Source organism: Bubalus kerabau, chromosome 7 (genome assembly GCF_029407905.1).
Source record: "Bubalus kerabau isolate K-KA32 ecotype Philippines breed swamp buffalo chromosome 7, PCC_UOA_SB_1v2, whole genome shotgun sequence".
NCBI lineage: Eukaryota > Metazoa > Chordata > Mammalia > Artiodactyla > Bovidae > Bubalus > Bubalus kerabau.
This window is the reverse complement of record NC_073630.1, coordinates 17,185,639-17,209,588: the sequence shown is the minus strand read 5'-3', so window position 1 is coordinate 17,209,588 and position 23,950 is coordinate 17,185,639. Positions and strand designations below refer to the sequence as shown.

The 23,950-nt window shown below is 38.1% G+C and overlaps 1 protein-coding gene across 5 annotated transcripts in view; it reads left to right on the top strand.

Annotated features, from left to right (window-relative positions):
* UNC5C (unc-5 netrin receptor C) overlaps positions 1-23,950 on the top strand; it is a 436,417-nt gene that overhangs the window by 235,378 nt on the left and 177,089 nt on the right. For all 5 annotated transcript variants that reach the window (XM_055587671.1, XM_055587670.1, XM_055587673.1 and 2 more), the window contains exon 2: positions 12,894-13,115. In XM_055587671.1, the coding sequence (XP_055443646.1) occupies positions 12,894-13,115 (222 nt within the window). The remainder of the gene's footprint in view (positions 1-12,893; positions 13,116-23,950) is intronic.

The following is a 23,950-nucleotide window of genomic DNA, read 5'->3' as shown; positions in this document are numbered from 1 at the left end:
AGCATTAAGCTAAAATGCCTTTGTTTATCTCACAGGAAACATCCTGACCAGGGCCAATTGTGGACAACTGCAGGAAGGAAATAATTAATATTTACCTTCCAGAGGCTATGTGTTAGCCTCCCATACCTGAATTCTAACTCAGGCAAGATGGTTGTTTGGAACACAAGTCCACCATCTTCTTGGTTGGCTTCTTTCCAAATAAAGTCACTATTTCTTGCACTAACAACTGATCTCTCGATTCACTGGTCTGTTGTACGGCAAACAATTCAAGCTTGGACTTGGTAACAATAAAAAAAAATCAAATAGAGATTGGGTCGTCAAGAATCCGTTTTTGCCCAGGAGGCATTTTGAGCTGAATCCTAAGTGGCAAGAAGGAAGTAAAAGATCTTTCCTAGAGAAAGGAAGAGCAAGTGCAGATGACCTCAAGTGGGACTGAGTTTGGTGTGTTCAGAGATATCAACACCAGTCTGCTTGTCTCGAGCATGACAAGGAAAGGACAGGAGGCTTGGAAAGGAGACATAGAGACTGGCAGCAGTCAGATCAGGCGGGTCCTTGTCAGCCTTGTTAAAGAATCTGATTTCATTCTCAGTCAATGCAAAGGCATTGAAGGGTTTTAAGAAGCAGCGGGGGTGGAGCAGAAGGTTGTATGTGTGACATGATCTGATAATTGTAGCCAGAGTTGTGGATGAGATGCCCAAGGGAGAGACTAAAGGAGGGAACCTTGAAAGTATCTCTCAGTATTCAAGCAGGAAAGAACGAAGAGAAAGGTCACAGAGGTAGGGTGGGAAGCAATCCAGGGCTAATGCACAGTCCCCCAGAGAGGAGGAAGTTTCAGAGAGGAGGGAGCGGTGCAATGAAGTCAAGTGTTAACTGAGGCCAAGGAGTTGCAGAGAGACTATAATCAGATGTAGCATGTTATTTCCCACTCACAAAATGTTATAAATTCAACTTTGATTAGTGAGGGGATGTATTTAGTCCAAAGCTATGCACACCTCATGATATATGATATTTACTGTTGTTTAGAGGATAGATATAATTTTTTTATACAGGAACTGGATGTGTACTTATAAACACTAAAGAACCACCTTTCAAATATGTATATTTCTGTTATATTTTGTGCAAGGATTTCTTCCCATGTAATTCCTATATATTTCTGTCTTATAGAACTTCTTTAGGAACAGTTCAAATGAGAAGGAAAAAAAAGCTGAAGTTCTTGACAGGCACTGGACTACATGTCAGTAATGCTGAAATGAATAAGATAAAAACTCTTCCTAACCCTTGAACTTGCCTTCTAGTGAGGAAGAACTATAAACAAGGAGAAGAGTAGAGAGCAATGGGTGGTGATAGGTGATTTCAGGGGTTATGTCCAATATTTGAAGCAGAGTGGCCTTCCAAAGAAGGGGTGTTTGATACCTGAAGAATGAGTAGGAGTTATGACATGAGATGGTGTTAAAGTGTGGGTAGTGTAATGGCCAGCTTTATGTGTCAGCCTGGCTAGGCTACAGTCCCCTTTTTCAATCAAATAGTAACCTAGGTGTTGCTAGGGAAGTCTTAGTGCTGCTTATTAGGCTCTCAATGGATGGAATCAAGCACACACTTTTTATCTAGGATAATTTCTCTTACTCAAGGAAGCTAATTTGGGGCTTAATCACATCCAAAAAATATCTTCACAGCAACACCTAGACTAGTGTTTGATTGAATAATTGGGGAGTGTATTCTTGGCATCTTGACTTGTAAAGCTGACTGTCACAGAAGAGTTTAACAGGAATGAAATAAATATGTGCTATATGAATATAATGTTAAATTTTCAAATCTTTATTGGATTCTTTTAAACTATAAGTCATTATTTTAGTTAAATTAAAATATAAGGATTAACTTAAGATTTATGTTGTCTTATTTATCTATTGATAATTGTTTAGTTTCTATAATACTTTTCTGAGCGATCTTGCTTTATTCATTAGATTCCTGAAGTTCAAAATAATAGTATAGGATTTATAACTCTAACTATTAATGGAGAGTAAGAATGCAGTAGAACTTATCATGGGGGGGAGGGGTAGAACTTTTTCTTAATTCACTATATAAATCTTTACATGTTGTTGTGTGTTAGTCGCTCTGTCATGTCCAACTCTTTGTAACCCAGGGACTATAGCCCGCCAGGCTTCTCTGCCCATGGAATTCTCCAGGCCAGAATACTGGAGTGGGTAGCCATTCCCAACCCAGGGATCAAACTTGGGCCTCTTGCATTGCAGGAGGATTCTTTGCCATCTGAACCACCAGGGAAGCCCATTAAGTTTCTAATTGTGTTAGCAAACCTTTCTGACATCCTAAAATTAATAAGCACATTAAAGTGAAAGTCAGTATTAATGAATTATAAACATGTTATTTACATAACCAGACTAATTGGCCAATTTTTATTATAAATTCAGATTATTGTAAACTTAGTATCTTTTATTTCACTATCTCATTTTATTTCATTTAAGAATCATTTAAGAAAAAAGATTTCACTGAGAGATAAAGTGCAGCTTGACTATAGCAGCTAGGACAGCCCTAGCATATAGAAGATACTCCACAAATATTTTTTGAGAAAATTTTGAGAAATAGAGTAAACTATGTTAAAGTCAGAGATCACACAGATGAAGAAATTAGGACAATGGACTATAAGAGAAAAATGAGATATGACTAGTCAGAATGCAATAAATACTGTATAGCTGTAAGTGATGTGATCTTTGAACACAGGTGTTAGTGGAGACATCACGTAAGGCTTTATGGAGTCAGTAGCATTGATTTGGGAAGGTTTAATGTAGTGAAGAAACCGATAATGGTTATTCTAGGCAGAAGCTGTAGGTTGCAGGTGGAATTATCTAATTTCCCCTTTTCTTAATTTAAATACAAACTCTAAAACACATTAAAAAATAGAAATCCTCCGTAATCTAGCATGTGAAAAATCCACTCCAAATAGAGGGAAAAAATTCCCCCTAAAGCTCTCTGATTCTTCTCCCCAAGAAGTATTTACTATTAATATTTTTGAGCTTTGGCTTCTAGGCTTTGCCTTACACTTTTTCTTGTGATTTATTAATGCAGCCATACACACACACACACACACACACACCGCTCTTTCTGCCCTCTATCCTTTTTTTTTTTTTTTTTTTCTCATTTTTTTATTTTTTATTTTTATTTTTTTTTTAAATTTTATTTTATTTTTAAACTTTACATAACTGTATTAGATTTGCCAAATATCAAAATGAATCCGCCACAGGTTTACATGTGTTCCCCATCCTGAACCCTCCTCCCTCCTCCCTCCCCATTCCATCCCTCTGGGTCGTCCCAGTGCACCAGCCCCAAGCATCCAGTATCGTGCATCGAACCTGGACTGGCAACTCATTTCATACATGATATTTTACATGTTTCAATGCCATTCTCCCAAATCTTCCCACCCTCTCCCTCTCCCACAGAGTCCATAAGACTGTTCTATACATCAGTGTCTCTTTTGCTGTCTCGTACACAGGGTTATTGTTACCATCTTTCTAAATTCCATATATATGCGTTAGTATACTGTATTGGTGTTTTTCTTTCTGGCTTACTTCACTCTGTATAATAGGCTCCAGTTTCATCCACCTCATTAGAACTGATTCAAATGTATTCTTTTTAATGGCTGAATAATACTCCATTGTGTATATGTACCACAGCTTTCTTATCCATTCATCTGCTGATGGACATCTAGGTTGCTTCCATGTCCTGGCTATTATAAACAGTGCTGCGATGAACATTGGGGTACTCGTGTCTCTTTCCCTTCTGGTTTTCTCAGTGTGTATGCCCAGCAGTGGGATTGCTGGATCATAAGGCATGTCTATTTCCAGTTTTTTAAGGAATCTCCACACTGATCTCCATAGTGGCTGTACTAGTTTGCATTCCCACCAACAGTGTAAGAGGGTTCCCTTTTCTCCACACCCTCTCCAGCATTTATTACTTGTAGACTTTTGGATCGCAGCCATTCTGACTGGTGTGAAATGGTACCTCATAGTGGTTTTGATTTGCATTTCTCTGATAATGAGTGATGCTGAGCATCTTTTCATGTGTTTGTTAGCCATCTGTATGTCTTCTTTGGAGAAATGTCTATTTAGTTCTTTGGCCCATTTTTTGATTGGGTCATTTATTTTTCTGGAGTTGAGCTGTAGGAGTTGCTTATCCTTTCATTCCTTCTTTTCTGTCTTCTTTAACAAGAGTTGCATCACTCTATACAGATTGGCTGAAACCTTGTTTTCTTTGCCTAGTGAATAATGGATACCCTTCTAATTTAATACATACAAATTTGCCTCCTTATTTGTATTGATGAAATAGTGTTCTCCTGGATGGATATATTATTAATAATTATCTGATCATTCCTTAGTTTGTTGTTAAGTTGTTCTCAGACTCATTTAAATAGTTAATTTCAGCTGTATTTTGTTGCAATGTATCATTTATTTGTTTAAATAAACAATGCTGCAGTGAACATCTTTGTATACATTTATATTCTGATGCCATTATGTCTGAAACAGGGATTCCAAGAAGTGGGATAACCTATTTGGGTGTATACATAGATTTAGTTTTTATTTGTATTTTCAAATACTCTCTACTGTGATACCAATTTACACTATAGCCAGTATGTGCAAATACACATTTCCTCAAAACCTCATCAATCATTCAGTATATTTTAGTTAATGTGATAAGCAAAAAGAAACTTACCATCATGCTTTACATTGCATTGATTAAATTATTTGAAGAAGGAAGCAAACTTTTCTAAGATGGTGTATAGAACACATGGCAAAGTAGAGACTGTAGGCAGGAAAACACTTAGGATTTTATGTTAGCAAAAGTCAGAAATAATAAAGGCTTAAACTGGGGCAGAAGGAGGTGCCTCTCTTTCACAGCTAAGTGCATGTCAAATAGCATGCTGACTTCATGTCACTATTAATAATGTATGGGGATTATTTGGAAATTATTTCCTTAAATGTATAAAAAAAGTTTTTTTCTCTTAGAGTTAGAAATCATGCAGTACTTTCAAATTGTCCAATACACTTAAGGCATTATATATTCCACTACTTAAATTTTTTTTTTTTAATGTATTTTTTTTAATTTTATTTTATTTTTAAACTTTACATAACTGTATTAGATTTGCCAAATATCAAAATGAATCCGCCACAGGTATACATGTGTTCCCCATCCTGAACCCTCCTCCCTCCTCCCTCCCCATTCCATCCCTCTGGGTCGTCCCAGTGCACCAGCCCCAAGCATGCAGTATCGTGCATCGAACCTGGACTGGCAACTCATTTCATACATGATATTTTACATGTTTCAATGCCATTCTCCCAAATCTTCCCACCCTCTCCCTCTCCCACAGAGTCCATAAGACTGTTCTATACATCAGTGTCTCCACTACTTATTTAAATGATGTATCCATTAATATGTTACTTGTAATATAAGCCATAGTCTTTGTCTTTCAAAGGATATTTTAATCAAAATATTAAAAATAAGCCAAAGTCTCATTCAAATAGTTAATTCCAGTTGCCTTTTGTTGTAATATATCATGAATTATTTCTCTGATGGATGGGCAGCCAAATGCAGATAAAATTAGCTTTGCAGTCATTCATTTTAAATTGCTCTTGAATCATTTGGAAGTAAATTCCATTTCAAAAGACTACGCTCCAGGTCTCAGACAAAGAGATAATAGTCCTATATTTTATGATATAAGCAGTAATAGCTTAAGTCTTATGATTTAGAAATATAGAAACTTATGTATTAAGTTCATGAAAATTAAAGCTTAATATATAGCAATAAAACCAGAAACCTACAGCTTCCTAGATTGATGTTCGTAGCATAATATTTTCCTGTCAAAAATTAGGTGGAATGAAAGTCTATAAAAATAATAATGGTGCAAAGCTTTCTCTTCTTGTATATAAATGAAAATACAAAAGGCTATATGAGATAACAGAAAAGGAATACTGAGATTTACCTGATATTGAAATGAAAGTGTTAATATCATTGTTGAATAATGGTAGAAAGTGGAAAATTATATCATGTGTTAGGGAGGGTAAAATGAAAAATAATGTTAAATCTGAATCAAAAAGGCAGTATATCTTTAAGTTAATACTGAACTCAACAAATAGAATAAAACCAAATTTGGAAATTTTTCTTTGTTCATTTGAATGAACTACATGTAGAAGAATTATTTAGCTATTTAATTAAGTCAATTTGTCCAAATAGTGTAATGTGGACAGTATCAGCATCTGGAATGTGCCTTTATATATAATGACTTAGGATAACTATAGTGCGTTGTCAGAAATAGCTTCACAGTCTGAAGTTGCTATTCACAAATCGAGTTCCCATTATCTCCCTGAAGACTTCAGGAGGCGCTTTGGATATTTATATTAAGAAATAAAGTGGTAAGAGGATGCACTCACTGCTCTAGCTGGCAGAAAAATCAAATTGTTCTTTTATAGCTTCAACTTTTGCAGCATGACCTTAATACTACTATCAAAAAGCTGGCTTATTTGTGCAGTAAAATGAATTGCATGCTAGGAAATGATCTCAGTAAACAGTCTACCAGTTCAAGGTAGAATCTCAAACCTTGTTTATTATTCTCACGTACCTCTAGTGCCCTAAGAATGTTAACCTTGGTGTGGCAGGAATTTTATTTGTTTTGGATCAGGCCTTTGGATGGGCACTGGAGTACATCGAAGGGAAAGCCAGCAACAGATACAATCACACACTTCCCCTTGAACACCACTGCAGACACACTTGCTTAGAGAATTGATCGGCAGCTGAGTTTCTCAGTCTGAAAAGCCATGTTTTCTTCTAGAAAAAATCTGATCACTATAAGAAGCTGGGAAATACCAGGTAAATTCTAAAGTGGATATCCACTAAATATATCTACTTTTAATTCTCAGACTTCACATGATGTGAAACACTCAACTGAACGATGTTTATAGACAGGGCCACCTTCATGGTCTGTGACCTGTGCTCTCACACAGCACCTATGCTTTGTTTAATACCCTGCTGTAAGCGTCTCTGAATTCTTAATACATTTTTATACAAGGGATCCCCAAATTGTCATTCTGCACTGGGCCATACAAATTTGATAGCCAATCCAGTCTGTAGATTTTACTATTTTTATGACACCTTATATTTGTAAATGAGTTTGAGGCACTGTAAAGAGAAGACTCCTGAGAGTCCCTTGGACTGCAAGGAGATCCAACCAGTCCATTCTAAAGGAGATCAGTCCTGGGTATTCTTTGGAAGGACTGATGCTAAAGTTAAAATTCCAGTACTTTGGCCACCTCATGCAAAGAGTTGATTCATTGGAAAAGATCCTGAAGCTGGGAGGGACTGAGGACAGGAGGAAAAGGGGATGACCCTGGAAGAGATGGCTGGATGGCATCACCGACTCGATGGACATGGGTTTGAGTGAACCCCGGGAGTTGGTGATGGACAGGGAGGCCTGGTGTGCTGCGATTCATGGGATCGCAAAGAGTCGGACACAACTGAGTGACTGAACTGAACTGAATTGAACTGAAACTCTAAAATATCTTGTGGATCTGTTAAGAATGCTCAAAGTCACATTAGTGTGAGCCTTTTGTTGACCTTCTGTAAGTGCCTGATACTATACTAGACTTATGGAAAATAAAAACACAAACAACAGTAGACCCTGTCTTCAAAAAACTTTCATACTAGTATTAAGAATTTGTTATATATTTCTGGCTTTGAAAATTGGAAATAGTTGGATAACTCTGGTTGCCAAAATTGGAAAGTAAATTTCTCCATATGTGAGAGGCAAATTTATAGTGTGCAGAGCTAAATGTTCATGAAAAGGTATTTGTAGGTGAACACTTGCAGATGATATTTTTTTCCTTATTGCACATGGTATTTGGAGATGATCACTTTTTCCTTGTTAAATGCATATAGATGTAAGCATACTGGATATTTAAATACTCAGCCATTTTTCTTTAGAAATCTTGATTGAAGAGAATTGACTTGCTTGATTTTTTTTTAATTACTCTAGCAAAAATAGAAGATAAAATTTTATTAAAAGGCAATTTATGTAATACCACTATATCTGGAAATCAGTGCTGACACTTACCATTTTTTGTCTAGAGCAAAGAAAGTTTTCTCTTAGCATGCTTAACCTAATGGTGGGAGAGCTGTTTTCTGGGCCATTTTCCACAGTTGGGCATGGTACCCAGGCCATCTGTTGTAAATGATCAAAGAAAGGGTTTCTCAACAGCAAGCCCACTGATAATCAGTACAGTTGTACTTTGTATTATCTGTTTCACTATGTATATCTTACTGACTCAGGGTCTTGAAAATTACCTTTATAAATGTCATTCTTACATCCGAATTAAGTACCAGAAGTGATGTACCATATTGCCTGATGTGAATTAATCTAGGGCATGGACTTAAATACACTGTATCTGTAGCACAAGAAATATTAATAAACTAATATGCTGTGATTGGTTAAGGCATCTCTCTAGATCAAATTTAAGAATTGGGTTCATACATAGACTAGAATGATGTATTAAAGAAACACTGGAGTTATGATGAAAACATTTTAAATGATAGAAATAATTTCTTAAAAAGTTAGATATTGTTATTTAACAGACACCTTGAAAAATTAATAATTTATGAAGCCTCAGACTCATAGAATTATTTCTCTTTCCTTGTAGTGATCATCTATGTTTTAAAATTCAAAATTTAGGAAATTCAAAATTAGTTTGTTCATACATTTTCTAAATGCATCAAATCATTACTGTTTTTTCCCCACACTTAACAGAGCCCTGTTTGCCTTGAAAGCATATGTGTGACTTTTTCTTGGACTAGTCCATTAAGGTTCCCAGTGGTTTGCAACAAAATAATCAAATGAATTTTTTTTTAAATGACTAAAGCAGCTCATATCATTTTATCCACATTTGAACTTGACTGAAGTCAGAGATGAAGTGAAGAATGAAGAGATAGATGTATTGGCTAGGCAGGGTAATCAATTCTTAGTCCTTTTCTATCTTTCTGTGGGAGAAGGCAATGGCACCCCACTCCAGTACTCTTGCCTGGAAAATCCCATGGACGGTGGAGCCTGGAAGGCTGAAGTCCATGGGGTCACTGAGGGTCGGACACGACTGAGCGACTTCACTTGCAGTTTTCACTTCCATGCATTGGAGAAGGAAATGGCAACCCACTCTAGTGTCTTTGCCTGGAGAATCCCAGGGAAGGGGGAGCCTGGTGGGCTGCCATCTATGGGGTCGCAGAGTCGGAGACGACTGAAGTGACTTAGCTTAGCTTAGCTTAGCTTTCTGTAGGATGTAAACATGTAACTACGTTTGCTACATTACTGAATAAGGTAAGGTGGTATATAATCACCTGGTATCTTACAATCATCATTCCTTCTAAAGGAGCAAGTCTCATCTTCTAGAACAATGACTGAAAAAAAGGCTTTTTTACATTTTGCTTACTTAAGTAAATATATTGTTATGGAATACATACACATGTTGTATGTATAAATATACACAAATAGTTAAAAATTTGAATTACCCTCTGCCTTTGTGAGTAATAATTGAAAACAACAGTAACATTTTACAGAATTTGAGTCTTATATTTTGTGACACTTTATTGATTATTGGCATGGTCCATCATTACATGTATCAGTAAGTGCTTCAGAAGAGAAAAACAACAAAAAATGGAATAAGGCCTTCAAGACATCAGCTTCACGCTGATGGATCTGTCAGTACCTCAGTTCCCTGTTCCTTTGCCTTTCTGAACTGTTTATTTAGGCACTCTTGAGTGTTCTTGCACATTGACTACAGAAGCTGAAGTTGATGGAAATGAGGTTATTCTGTAGTAAGCTGACAGTGGGTCCTTGATGTCCAACAATTGAAAAACCAGAAATGATGCCCTGTCAGAAGAAAGTATATTAAGGAAGTAAAGTAAGAAAACAAGTTAGAGACGGAAAACGTTGTTTCCATTGCAGGGTCAGTTGTTTATAATTGTGGAGTGGTTTTGAAATCTAGTTTTGTCTGTGATGCAGGTAAAGCCAGTTTTGACTGCAGAACAAATTAGTAGAGACTAGATGTCATTACTAATTGACTGTGATCACATGACCCAGATGGAAAAGTCCCAGGCCAAGTTTCTTAGTGGACAAATGTCCCCTTTACCAATGGCTGTCTCCCCAAACAGGGAAACGACTGAATAAGCCATGAAATGACTTCCAAGATAATGTCTTAGCAATCAGTGTTTAACTACCAACACCATAATCAATATTTGCTGCTGAATATATGTGCTTTTTTTTTTTGCGCAAACCTAGGAAGATAGTGTGGAGAAGGCAATGGCACCCCACTCCAGTACTCTTGCCTGGAAAGTCCCATGAACGGAGGAGCCCGGTAGGCTGTAGTCCATGGGGTCGCTAAGAGTCTGACACGACTGAGCGACTTCACTTTCACTTTTCACTTTCCTGCGTTGGAGAAGGAAATGGCAACCCACTCCAGTGTTCTTGCCTGGAGAATCCCAGGGACGGGGGAGCCTGGTGGGCTGCCGTCTATGGGGTTGCACAGAGTTGGACATGACTGAAGTGACTTAGCAGTAGCAGTAGCAGGAAGATAGTGAAGGACAGGGAAGCCTGGCATGCTGCAGTTCATGGGGTCGTAAAGAGTGGGACATGACCTAGCGACTGAACAACGGCAATACATACTTTTAAAGAACTTGTAAAAACTTTTAATTTTGGCCTCAGAGTTTTAACTTACATATTAGCCTAGGGTGCTTAGTCAATGTAGGAAGTTAATAATAGTTTTGTTCTCCACTATCCTTCATAAGAAGAAAATTATCAGGGCTAACTGAAATGTAGTGTATTAGATTCCTTTGTCTTTTGTGAAGTATAATAATAGGGTTTCTAAAGGCACTTTTATTAGTTTCTGTTTTTTATTTGGAATCATGCAGAAACCAAGTTAAAGGAAAATATACCTCAAATTGTGTAAGTATCTGTAACGGTCTTGGGGTTTTGTTTATTCAGTGGTATTGGAACAGCAAGGTAGGAGCAATATGTTTGATAAATTTCAGTGTATAAAAAAATGAGGCTTTTGTTCTTCATGTTAATACTCTAATATTATTAATATTCTAGTGAGAATAAGTGTGACTAATCATATAACTTATGGTATTTGAGATACAGTATCCAAATAAGACTAAACAGCATTTCTAAACTCTAGGTTTTACTGCAGAACTATTAATATTAACACTATTGGTTGACTTGATGTTATCATGTATATTTCCAGTGTTGAGAATAATTCTGAGTCAATAATAATTTATAAATAATAATTATAAATTAATAATTCAATACATATTTTTGGTTAAGTGAATGAATATATCATGAAGTGGCATCTTTTGAAAATAATGACAGACTTGAATCTGAACTTAAAGATCTTTAACTCATATTTCTAGTATTTCTTTTAAGCTCCTTGCATAGGATTCAAGGCTTACCTAACAGCCAGGTGGCTCAAGTGGAAAAGAATCTGCCATCACAGGAGACATGGGTTTGATCCCTGGATCGGGAGGATCCCCTGAAGGAGGAAATGTCAACCCACTCCAGTATTCTTGCCTGGATAATCCCATGGACAGAGGAGCTTGGCTACAGTCTATGGGGTCATAAGCCGTGGTGTACAACTTAGTGACTGAATACACACACACACACACACTTTATACTTTTCAAATAAGTTTTACTTATGAAGTTGCTCTTGGTTTTGTCAGCTCTCAATGGTAACACTGTGTAGTGGGAGGGGTAGTGCTATGTTGGGAAGATCACAGTTTGTGAGGGAAACAAACCTCGGTTTTGATCCCAGTTCTGCAATTTATTACTTGTGTTCTCAGGGCAAGATAATTATCACCCTAGATATTGTATTTTGTCATATGTAAAAATAAGAAAAATCATCTAAATCCTTAAACAACTAGTCACTAGACCTAACATATTGCCTGTTTAATAGCAGGCACTCAAATTACTTAATTAGATGATTTATGAATCATTATTGTTATCAAGCCAGGTTTGTTTTGCCCAATATACAGCAAGCCAAAACGTAGAGCTGCCTAGGTTTTCAGGAAAAAGGGCAGCTAAGTAAGGATATCAAGGAGCAAGTCTCAGAACCACATCTCCAAAGGCAAGGGTTCAGAGTATTTATGTGTGCATGTAAGTTGCTTCAGTTGTGTCCAACTCTTTGCGACCCTATGGACTGTAGCCCACCAGGCTCTTCTGTCCTTGGGATTTCCCAGGCAAGAATACTGGAGCGAGTTGTCATGTCCTTCTCCAGGGGATCTTTCTGACCCAAGGATCAAACCTTTGTCTCCAGCATCTCCTGCATTGGCAGGTGGATTCTTTGCCACCCACTAGCGCCATCTAGAGGTATCTATGAAGTAAAGAATAAAGAAGCAGGATTGTCTAAGGCATGGGGAGTGTGGGGAGCTCAGGGAAAGCGGACTGGAAAAAGGTGCAGTTAATTGTTCCACACAGGTGTAAGTCAGCTCAGGCCTTTGTTTATTCAAAAATGAAGGCGCTTAGCAGGATCTGAGGGTGGAGTTTTCAGCCCTTAGATGTCAAAATGTCATCCAGTGGACACTCGCACATGCCCAGTTGAAGGGTTGATGTTCCTATACCGTTCAACTCAAGCTAGACACAGCTGATTGCAAGTTCCTAGAAAATGATTCCTAAACATCTTATTGTTTAGGTGTGATGCCTCTTGGAGTACATGCAAGCCTTCTGTATACCTTGATTAAAGACGTCAGGTGAAATGGATATGACTAATGATTGCCCACAGTTTTATTTTGAACAAGTAGCAAGTGAAAGGCAAATGGCTACAAAGTTCTAAACATTTTTCATTTTCTTGTTTTCCCAGATGATGACTTTTTTCATGAACTCCCAGAAACCTTTCCATCTGACCCACCTGAACCTCTGCCACATTTCCTTATTGAGCCTGAAGAAGCTTATATTGTGAAGAATAAGCCTGTGAACCTGTATTGTAAAGCCAGCCCTGCCACCCAGATCTACTTCAAGTGCAATAGTGAATGGGTTCATCAGAAGGACCACATAGTAGACGAGAGAGTAGATGAAACTTCTGGTGAGTTTTCCTTTGCATTTGCACTGCTGTTTAGGATTCACTTACTACTTTGATGTGTTGTCATATTGTTCCTTCAGTTATTGAAATTGAAAGTACAGTGATTATCCTTTGGTAAAAAAGTCTAAGGCCATTTGGTTAAGATTTGGTGATATCATTCCCTGTATTGCAAAGTAAAATGTGATGAATGAATCTTGACTTGATTCCTGTTGAACCCCATAGAATTAAGGTGTGGTTTATACTTAAGAGGGCTTCCTTGATGGTCCAGATGGTAAAGAATCTGCCTGCAATGCGGGAGCCCTTGGTTCGGATCTCTGGTTTGGGAAGATATCCTGGAGACTGGAATGGCTACCCACTTCAGTATTCTGGCCTGGAGAATTACATAGACAGAGGAACCTGTGGCCTACAGTTCATGGGGTCACAAAGAGTCAGACACAACTGAGTGACTTTCATTTTTACTTTATATTTAAGAAGATAAATAATGAGCATGAATAGACTGAATCATGATAAATAAATACCTTAGTGAAAGATGCCTTTGAATTTCACTTGTGTTTTCAAGTCTGGTTGTCAGGCCTAAATATCCTGGAATTGAGGAACGTTTTCAATTAAGGATAAACTGTACTTGTTTACCAACCCACTCCAGTATTCTTGCCTGGAGAATCCCGTGGACAGAGGAGCCTGGTGGACTGCTGCCCATAGGGTCACACAGAGTTGGACATGACTGAAGCTCCTTAGCAGCAGCAGCAGTACTTGTTTACATGATTGTCAAGTATTAATTCCCATGCATCAGTTCAGTTCAGTCGCTCAGTCGTGTCCAACTCTTTGCGACCCCATGAATTGCAGCACAGCAGGCCTTTCTGTCCATCACCAACTCCCGGAGTTCACTCAGACTCACGTCCATCGAGTCAGTGATGCCATCCAGCCATCTCATCCTCTGTCGTCCCCTTCTCCTCCTGCCCCTAATCCCTCCCAGCATCAGAGTCTTTTCCAATGAGTCAACTCTTCGCATCAGGTGGCCAAAATACTGGAGTTTCAGCTTTAGCATCATTCCTTCCAAAGAAATCCCAGGGCTGATCTCCTTCAGAATGGACTGGTTGGATCTCCTTGCAGTCCAAGGGACTCTCAAGAGTCTTCTCCAACAACACAGTTCAAAAGCATCAATTCTTCAGCGCTCAGCCTTCTTCACAGTCCAACTCTCACATCCATACATGACCACAGGAAAAACCATAGCCTTGACTAGACAGACCTTTGTTGGCAAAGTAATGTCTCTGCTTTTGAATATGCTATCTAGGTTGGTCATAACTTTCCTTCCAAGGAGGAAGCCTCTTTTAATTTCATGGCTGCAGTCACCATCTGCAGTGATTTTGGAGCCCCCCAAAATAAAGTCTGACACTATTTCCACTGTTTGCCCATCTATTTCCCATGAAGTGATGGGACCAGATGCCATGATCTTCGTTTTCTGAATGTTGAGCTTTAAGCCAACTTTCTCACTCTCCTCTTTCACTTTCATCAAGAGGCTTTTTAGTTCCTCTTTACTTTCTGCCATAAGGGTGGTGTCATCTGCATATCTGAGGTTATTGATATTTCTCCTGGCAATCTGGATTCCAGCTTGTGTTTCTTCCCATGCATAGTTTCCCCTTATATATTCTTAAACAATTTGTTAACACTGTAGATTCAAAATATTTGTATCTTTAACTTACATCTGAAGATGAATCCTAATTACCTAACTCTTTGCTGAAGTTAAATTCAGAGTGACTGAGAAAAGTGATATTGTGGGTTCCACAAAGAAAAGTAGTGAGTGTAGCCCCCATCTGGGTAGATCTTGATTAGAGTATATTTGCCTCTCACATTGTTAAAAATCCTGACTTTATTGCTTTGTAAATATCATTCTTAATAGCAAAATACTAAAGCCAAAGAGAGGATGGAGTAGGCCTTAATAAACTGTAAGATTTACATTGGCTGTAAAGGTAACTTTCTTGATAGAAATTTCTTATTCCACAATAGGTAACTTAAGAGAGTTGTAGAAACCCCTAGAGTTATTTCAAACTAGAAAATATATGTATGTTTCTACAGTGGTTCAAGAGTTTTTGCTCTCCAGTAGGGAGAATAACAATCTGAATTTTCACATCCCTTCCAGATTTGTGATTTTTTAATAATATTAAGACATACATTAAAATAATTAAGACTTTGTTGATCAATATTTCCAAACTAAATTGTGACAAATATGATAAAAGTGGAAGTATTTAAGTATCTTCATTTTCTTTCATAAATATCTCTATGTAACAAAATGAATACATGTTTTCAAAATTCAATTGTAACTAATTCGTATTTGTATCCAAAGGTTGGTTAATGAGGGGCAGGCAGTGACCAGCATTTGAAGGATTCGTTCAGTGTCTGTAACACTTAAGAGCTATTAGATGATTGAACATAGACCATGAGAAGCCTGAGAAAAGGCATCTTTAAAAAAAAGAAAAAGCTTGTGAGACATATACTTATATAACAGAAATGGTCTTAGGAAATTAGGTGGCAGCTCCACATAATTGTCAGTTTGCGAGTCAGTATGCTCACTGCATGCAAGCTGATGACTGTAGAAATAACTGGGTATCCAGCTATATAGTCTCTTCCTTCAGGGAATTGGTCTATTACACCTCTTGGTCTAATTACTCAGTAAATAGCTCCACCAGATGTCTTCAGAATCTCAAGTGAATTGAGTTTTGTTTCAGCCCATTTATTTGTAAAGATTTCAAACACACACATTTTAATAGTAAGAGGAAAAAGAAAATCACAAAACTAAAATGAGAGTCATAAACATACTTAGGCTTTTCTTTACTAGATTAATGAATATGCTTTTATAAGAAGATTATAAATAAAAACAAAAAATAAGTAGGTAAGTAAATAAATAAAGCTCGAGTTCTAGCTCATTCTTTAGAATAAAATAAATCCTAGATGTTAGGGTTAACATCATCATCATTGCTGTCATTGCAGTCATCACCATCATCACTAGGAGAAAATGCTAGCAATTTATTTATTGGTTGTTTGGTTTCAGTGGTAATCAAAGCTTTTCTAATGAAGACAAAATCCAGAAGCCTTATAAGAAAGCGTTATTTTAGAAAAAATAAACCATTATTAAATTTACATAAAGCAAGAAAAGCACGAAAACCAAGGGAGAGATATATACTAATCAAAGGGTTAATTTAATTAATATACTACTAGCTCTTAAAATCAGAGAAGGCAATGGCACCCCACTCCAGTACTCTTGCCTGGAAAATTCCATGGACGCAGGAGCCTGGTGGGCTGCCGTCTATGGGGTCGCACAGAGTCAGACGCGACTGAAGCGACTTAGCAGCAGAATAGCAGCTCTTAAAATATTTTTAAGGAAATGATATGTATACCAATAAAATTGAGCCGAGTTTAAAGACGGAGATGGAGGAAAAGAAATGTAAGTGGTAAAGGCACATCTAAGAAAATGTTGTCACGATCAGAACAGTTGTTAGTGTACAGTGTGGATAACGGAGTGGGACAGGGACATTTCATACTTTGTTGATGAGGTTGCAAATTGACATAACCTTTTAGAAGACCAATTTGAAAATATCTGTCAACATCTAAATGTATATACCCTTTTACTCAGTAACTACAAATTGAGAAACTATCTAAAAATAAAATTCCTGATGAGCACAAAGGCTTGTATCCAAATTTGTCCATTGCACCCTTGTTGAGGTTAGTATATCAAGGGCATTCATCTCTAGGATGGAATACTGCATTGCTTTGTAAAACAATGAGATTTGTACACATGTGAAGTGGTAGAAAATTCTATCAGATAAAATTTGAAGTGAAAACCAAAATATACAACATTGCATGCAATATATGTCTTTCTTGTGTAAAAAAGAGGATGCACATGTATTTGTCTACGCGTTAGGATTTTCTGGAGAAACATACAAGCAGTTCACATCTCAGAATTTGGGCCAGTAAGAGATTTTTTTTTTTATTGTTTGATTTTCATTCAATCCTCTGAATGTGTTATCTTCATGATAGATAATGAAATCTGAATTTAAAAGGCCCAAACTGCTTTATTGCACTCTGCCTGTTATCATAAATCTGCAACCTATACACTACTGGGAGTAGAGACATTTGTAGTCCTCCTTATATTAGAACTCTTTGTTTTTCATTGCTTTGCTCTTTCAGAACATTGTGAATGAAATTGAATTGCATGGTTCAAACTTGACGGGTTTTCCTCTGAAGTTAGTTTCATCTGCAACTTTGGTGCCCAGCATTTTAATATAGTTTGAGTATTGTTTTGTTATGTGCCTTAGTGATTATTAATATTAGAATACATTGAATTAATGAATATTAGAATACATAGAATTAATGTAAGAATACATTGTCTTGAAATATATTAGATATCAGAGAAATTTTCTAGGCATTTTAAAAATCAAACTGATTCTCAGATGGCAGGACAGAGAGAAGTCATTGCAAACAAATTTGTTTTTTGTAGGTATCTCCTCCGTAGGATGGCTTCTCTGGTAGCTCAGTGGTAAAGAACCTGCCTGCCAAGGAAGGAGACGTGGGTTTTGGTCTCTGGGTCAGGCAGATCCCCTGGAGAAGGAAATGGAAACCCACTCACTATTCTTGCCTGGAGAATCCCATGGACAGAGAAGCCTGATGGGCTGCAGTCCATGGGGTTGCAAAAGAATTGGACACTACTTAGTGACTCAACAACGGCAACAACTACCTTAGGATAATGATACCTGAAATCAAATACATTGGATATCAGATGTACTGCCTTGTAACTAAGAAAAGCCAACTGTATTCAGTAAGATCTCCACCAGAGATACATTTTAATTGAAAAACTACAAAATAATGTTTTTAAAAAAGCAAAAGTTTCTCTCCAACTGAAATTCTTTCTTTTAAATTACTAAAATATTAAATATGCCGAATTGCTCTGAAATATTAAGTAAATGGTTATATATATTCACTGAGCAAAGCTATTCCATAGATAATAAAATGCACTGATTAAAGATCATTCATTACTGTTACTGTTTGCTTTTCCATCATTTAAATCACATTTCATTTCTTGCAAATACGTAATAAAAGAAACAGAAAAAAGGAAAGCAGAATGTATTAGGCGATTTAGAAATTTTGAATGTTGAGAAGCTCTTGATAATATAATAATAAGCATCCATGTTCCTTCAGGATTCCAAAGAATCTTGATCTGCTCAAAATTTTATGGTTACATTTTTATGAAAAGCTCAGGCTTGTCTGCTTGGTTTTTATTTACTTGAAACCTTTTCAACCCTTGTTTCCATGGTACCTAAGATTCACCATTGGAAAGTAAACATTTCCCCTCTATGAAGAAGCAAGGGAGTTTCGAAAACCTCCATTGGTTTGAAAATTTAGTATGCCCTAGGTTTTCCCTTTTCATCTATAATTATTCTCTCATTAGCAGAATATTATCAATAGGACCAACATGACAGCAATGAAAAGAATTTCAAGCTTTATACTGAATGCCATGAATTATGTCTTTAGTCATCAAGCAATCTTATGATATAACTTTGGGATTCTCCTTATTCATATGAGAAAACTGAGGCTCAGCAGGATAAAGAAACAAATTTGCCCGGTTGTATAGCTAAGAGGTGAAAGTCAAGATATGAACTAGGTTCAGTTCAGTTCAGTTGCTCAGTCATGTCCGACACTTTGCAACCCCATTAACGCAGCATGCCAGGCTTCCCTGTCCATCACAAACTCCCAGAGATCACCCAAACTCATGTGCATCAAATCAGTGATGCCATCCAGCCATCTCATCCTCTGTTGTCCCTTTCTCCTCCTGCCCCCAATCCCTCCAAGCATCAGGGTCTTTTCCAATGAGTCAACTCTTCGCATCAGGTGGCCAAAGTATTGGAGTTTCAGCCTCAGCATCAGTCCTTCCAATGAACACCCAGGACTGGTCTCCTTTAGGATGGACTGGTTGGATCTCCTTGCAGTCCAAGGGACTCTCAAGAGTCTTCTCCAACAACACAGTTCAAGCATCAATTCTTCAGTGCTCAGCTTTCTTCACAGTCCAACTCTCACATCCATACATGACTACTGGAAAAACCATAGCCTTGACTAGACGGACCTTTGTTGGCAAAGTAATATATCTGCTTTTTAATATGCTAACTAGGTTGGTCATAACTTTCCTTCCAAGGAGTAAGCGTCTTATATTTCATGGCTGCAGTCACCATCTGCAGTGATTTGGGAGCCCCCAAAAAAGAAAGTCTGACACTGCTTTCACTGTTTTCCCGTCTATTTCCCATGAAGTGATGGGACCAGATGCCATGATCTTAGTTTTCTGAATGTTGAGCTTTAATCCAACACTTTCACTCTCCTCTTTCACTTTCATGAAGAGGTTTTTTAGTTCCTCTTCACTTTCTACCATAAGGGTGGTGTCATCTGCATATCTGAGGTTATTGACATTTCTCCCGGCAATCTTGATTCCAGCTTGTGCTTCTTCCAGCCCAGTGTTTCTCATGATGTACTCTGCATAGAAGTTAAATAAGCAGGGTGACAATATACAGCCTTGACGTACTCCTTTTCCTAATTGGAACCAGTCTGTTGTTCCATGTCCAGTTCTAACTGTTGCTTCCCCACCTGCATACAGATTTCTCAAGAGGCAGGTCAGGTGGTCTGGTATTCCCATCTCTTTCAGAATTTTTTCACAGTTTATTGTGATCCACACAGTCAAAGGCTTTTGGCATAGTCAATAAAGCAGAAATAGATGTTTTTCTGGAACTCTCTTGCTTTTTCAATGATCCAGCAGATGTTGGCAATTTGATCTCTGGTTCCTCTACCTTTTCTAAATCCAGCTTGAACATCAGGAAGTTCACAGTTCATGTACTGCTGAAGCCTGGCTTGGAGAATTTTGAGCATTACTTTACTAGCGTGTGAGATGAGTGCAATTGTTCGGTAGTTTGAGCATTCTTTGGGTTGCCTTTCTTTGAGATTGGAATGAAAACTGACCTTTTCCAGTCCTGTGGCCACTGCTGAGTTTTCCAAATTTGCTGGCATAGTGAGTGCAGCACTTTCACAGCATCATCCTTCAGGATTTGAAATAGCTCAACTGGAATTCCATCATCTCCACTCTCTTTGTTCATAGTGATGCTTTCTAAGGCCCACTTGACTTCACATTCCAGGATGTCTGGCTCTAGGTGAGTGATCACACCATTGTGATTATCTGGGTCATGAAGATCTTTTTTGTACAGTTCTTCTGTGTATTCTTGCCACCTCTTCTTGATATCTTCTGCTTCTGTTAGGTCCATACCATTTCTGTCCTTTATCGAGACCATCTTTGCATTAAATGTTCCCTTGGTATCTCTAATTTTCTTGAAGAGATCTCTAGTGTTTCCCATTCTGTTGTTTTCTTCTATTTCTTTGCATTGATTGCTGAGGAAGGCTTTCTTATCTATCCTTGCTATTCTTTGGAACTCTACATTCAAATGGGAATATCTTTCCTTTTCTCCTTTGCTTTTTGCTTCTCTTCTTTTCACAGCTATTTGTAAGGCCTCCTCAGGCAGCCATTTTGCTTTTTTGCATTTCTTGTCCATGGGGATGGTCTTGATCCCTGTCTCCTGTACAATGTCACAAACCTCTGTCCATAGTTCATCAGGCACTCTATCAGATCTAGTCCCTTAAATCTATTTTTCACTTCCACTGTATAATCATAAGGGTTTTGATTTAGGTCATACCTGAATGGTCTAGTGGTTTTCCCTACTTTCTTCAATTTCAGTCTGAATTTGGCAATAAGGAGTTCATGATCTGAGTCACAGTCAGTTCCCGGTCTTTTTTTGCTGACTGTATAGAGCTTCTCCATCTTTGGCTGCAAAGAATATAATCAATCAGATTTTGGTGTTGACCATGTGGTGATGTCCATGTGTAGAGTCCTCTCTTGTGTTGTTGGAAGAGGCTGTTTGCTATGAGTAGTGTGTTCTCTTTGCAAAACTCTATTAGCCTTTGCCCTGCTTCATTCTGTATTCCAAGGCCAAATTTGCCTGTTACTCCAGGTGTTTCTTGACTTCCTACTTTTGCATTCCAGTCCCCTATAATGAAAAGCACATTTTTTGGGGGTGTTAGTTCTAAAAGGTCTTGTAGGTCTTCATAGAACCATTCAACTTCAACTTCTTCAGCGTTACTGGTTGGGGCATAGGCTTGGATCACCGTGATATTGAATGGTTTGTCTTGGAAACGAACAGAGATCATTCTTTCATTTTTGAGATTACATCCAAGTACTGCATTTTGGACTCTTTTGTTGACCATGATGGCTACCCCATTTCTTCTAAGGGATTCCTGCCCACAGTAGTAGATATAATGGTCATCTGAGTTAAAGTCACCCATTCCAGCCCATTTTAGTTCGCTGATTCCTAGAATGTTGATGTTCACTCTTACCGTCTCCTGTTTGACCACCTCCAATTTGCCTTGATTCATGGACCTAACATTCCAGGTTCCTATGCAATATTGCTCTTTACAGCCTTGGACCTTGCTTCTATCACCAGTCATATCCACAACTGGGTATTGTTTTTGCTTTGGCTCCATCCCTTCATTCTTTCTGGAGCTATTTCTCCACTGATCTCCTGTAGCATATTGGGCACCTACCGACCTGGGGAGTTCCTCTTTCAGTATCCTATCATTTTGCCTTTTCATACTGTTCATGGGGTTCTCAAGGCAAGAATACTAAAGTGGTTTGCCATTCCCTTCTCCAGTGGACCACATTCTGTCAGACCTTTCCACCATGACCCGTCTGTCTTGGGTGGCCCCACACAGCATGGCTTAGTTTCATTGAGTTAGGCAAGGCTGTGGTCCATGTGATCAGATTGGCTAGTTTTCTGTGATTATGGTTTCAGTGTGTCTGCCCTCTGATGCCCTCTCGCAACACCTACTGTCTTACTTGGGTTTTTCTTAATTTGGACATGGGGTATCTCTTCATGGCTGCTCCAGCAGAGCACAGCTGCTGCTCCTTACCTTGGACGAGGTTGCCCCTCCTGACCTTGAACATGGAGTAGCTCCTGTTGGCCCTCCTGCACCTGGGCAGCTGCTGCTCCTTGGACATGGGGTTGCTCCTCTCAGCCTGATATGAACTCAATTCAGTTCAGTTCAGTCGCTCAGTCGTGTCCAACCCTTTGCAACCCCATGAGTCGCAGCATGCCAGGCCTCCCTGTCCATCACCAACTCCCAGGGTTCACTCAAACTCACATCCATCGAGTCGGTGATGCCATCCAGCCATCTCATCCTCTGTCGTCCCCCTCTCCTCCTGCCCCCAACCCCTCCCAGCATCAGAGTCTTTACCAATGAGTCAACATCAGGTCTCTCTAATTCCAAAATTTTTGCTCTTGGCCCTGTACTCAGTGTCTCCCTGAATACTTCTGCAGCTTTGTACATAGAACTAAGTTAAAGAAAAAAAAAAAAAAAAAAAGATCTTTGTAAAACAATTATCCATTTTCTCAGGAAAGAAAATCTGGTTCTCAGTGTCAGCTAAACATTTGTCTTTCATGCTTTTCATCTCCCTTCTTGTTTGTGTCAAGTTTTTCATATGTGGCCCCTTGTGGTTCTTTAGTATTCAAGATGGTGCTTAGGATTTGATTATTTTTATTTGTGAAGGTGTTTAACATTTGGCCAAATAGCAAAAAATAGAAAGAATTTCAGTTGGTGAGCAAAAGATGAGCCCCTTTTTTTAACAGGAAAAACAAGAAGTTGATAAAGAGAAACTACACATGGACACAAATTTAAGTGAATTACCTTTACTCAAAATAGAGCTTTCAGAAAACATACTGTGCTCACTCAGGTCCCGCAAGAGTAGCACAGCTGAGAATTCTTTCTCCTTTTTTATGCTTATTTTAGTTACCTCTTTTTTGCATTCCATCAGCAAAAACAGAAATCTCAACTAAACCCCTCACTCCAGCAGCCAAAGTGATCATTAAAAAGCAGTTCATTCCTCCTCAGAATTCTCCCCAAAACATCCTTCTGGTTTTAATTCTTGCTGCTACTCCCCTAGTAGAGTCTTTAATTATATACATCTTAGATTATTTAGATAGCCTCCTACACCTTCTTGGTGTTAGCCTTTTTCCTCAGCAATCCATTCCCAAGCTAGTTATAGGCCTAAAGAATAGGCCCAAGTGTTTATCTCATTTCATTTTTGTACATGTATGTCTTTCCTTTGTCCATGGATAAAGCATATCCTCCTTGCTCCTGTATTCAAAAGCTTTAGTACAGTCTGTTCCTAATCAAACTTCATAGCCCTATTTTAGTAGTTTCTCCCCCACCACATGCCGTGTCTACTAGGTCAGTTTGGTTTTTCCTCTTAAACTGTGTTCAGTAAACCACTAGTGTCTTGTAAGTGCCATTTGAGAAAAAGAAAACAAAAAGTAAACAAAAAGCCTGCAGTCAAATCATTTAGGAAACACTGCGATAATCATATTCCCCTTTTGGAGAAAATATAAAGAATATTTGCATGTAGAAGTCCCAGTAAAGCTCTGAAGTGGAAAAACATTTTCTAACCTCATATTATTTGGTAGCTTAACTGTTTTTCTCAGAATCTCTGTTAAAATATCTCTGTTAAATCTCTGTTAAAATGAAAAGGGACTTCCCTGGTGGTCCAGTGGTTAACAATCCACCATGCAATGCACAGGATGTGGGTTCAATCCTTGGTTGGGGAACTAAGATCCCACATGCCACAGAGCAACTAAGCCCACGCTGCAGCTGAGCCTACGCCTCACAACTAGAGAGTCCGTAAGGAAAGCTCCTGCATGATGCGGCTAAGACCTGACACAGCAAACTAAAATAATACATAAGTATTTTTTTAAAATATCAAAGAA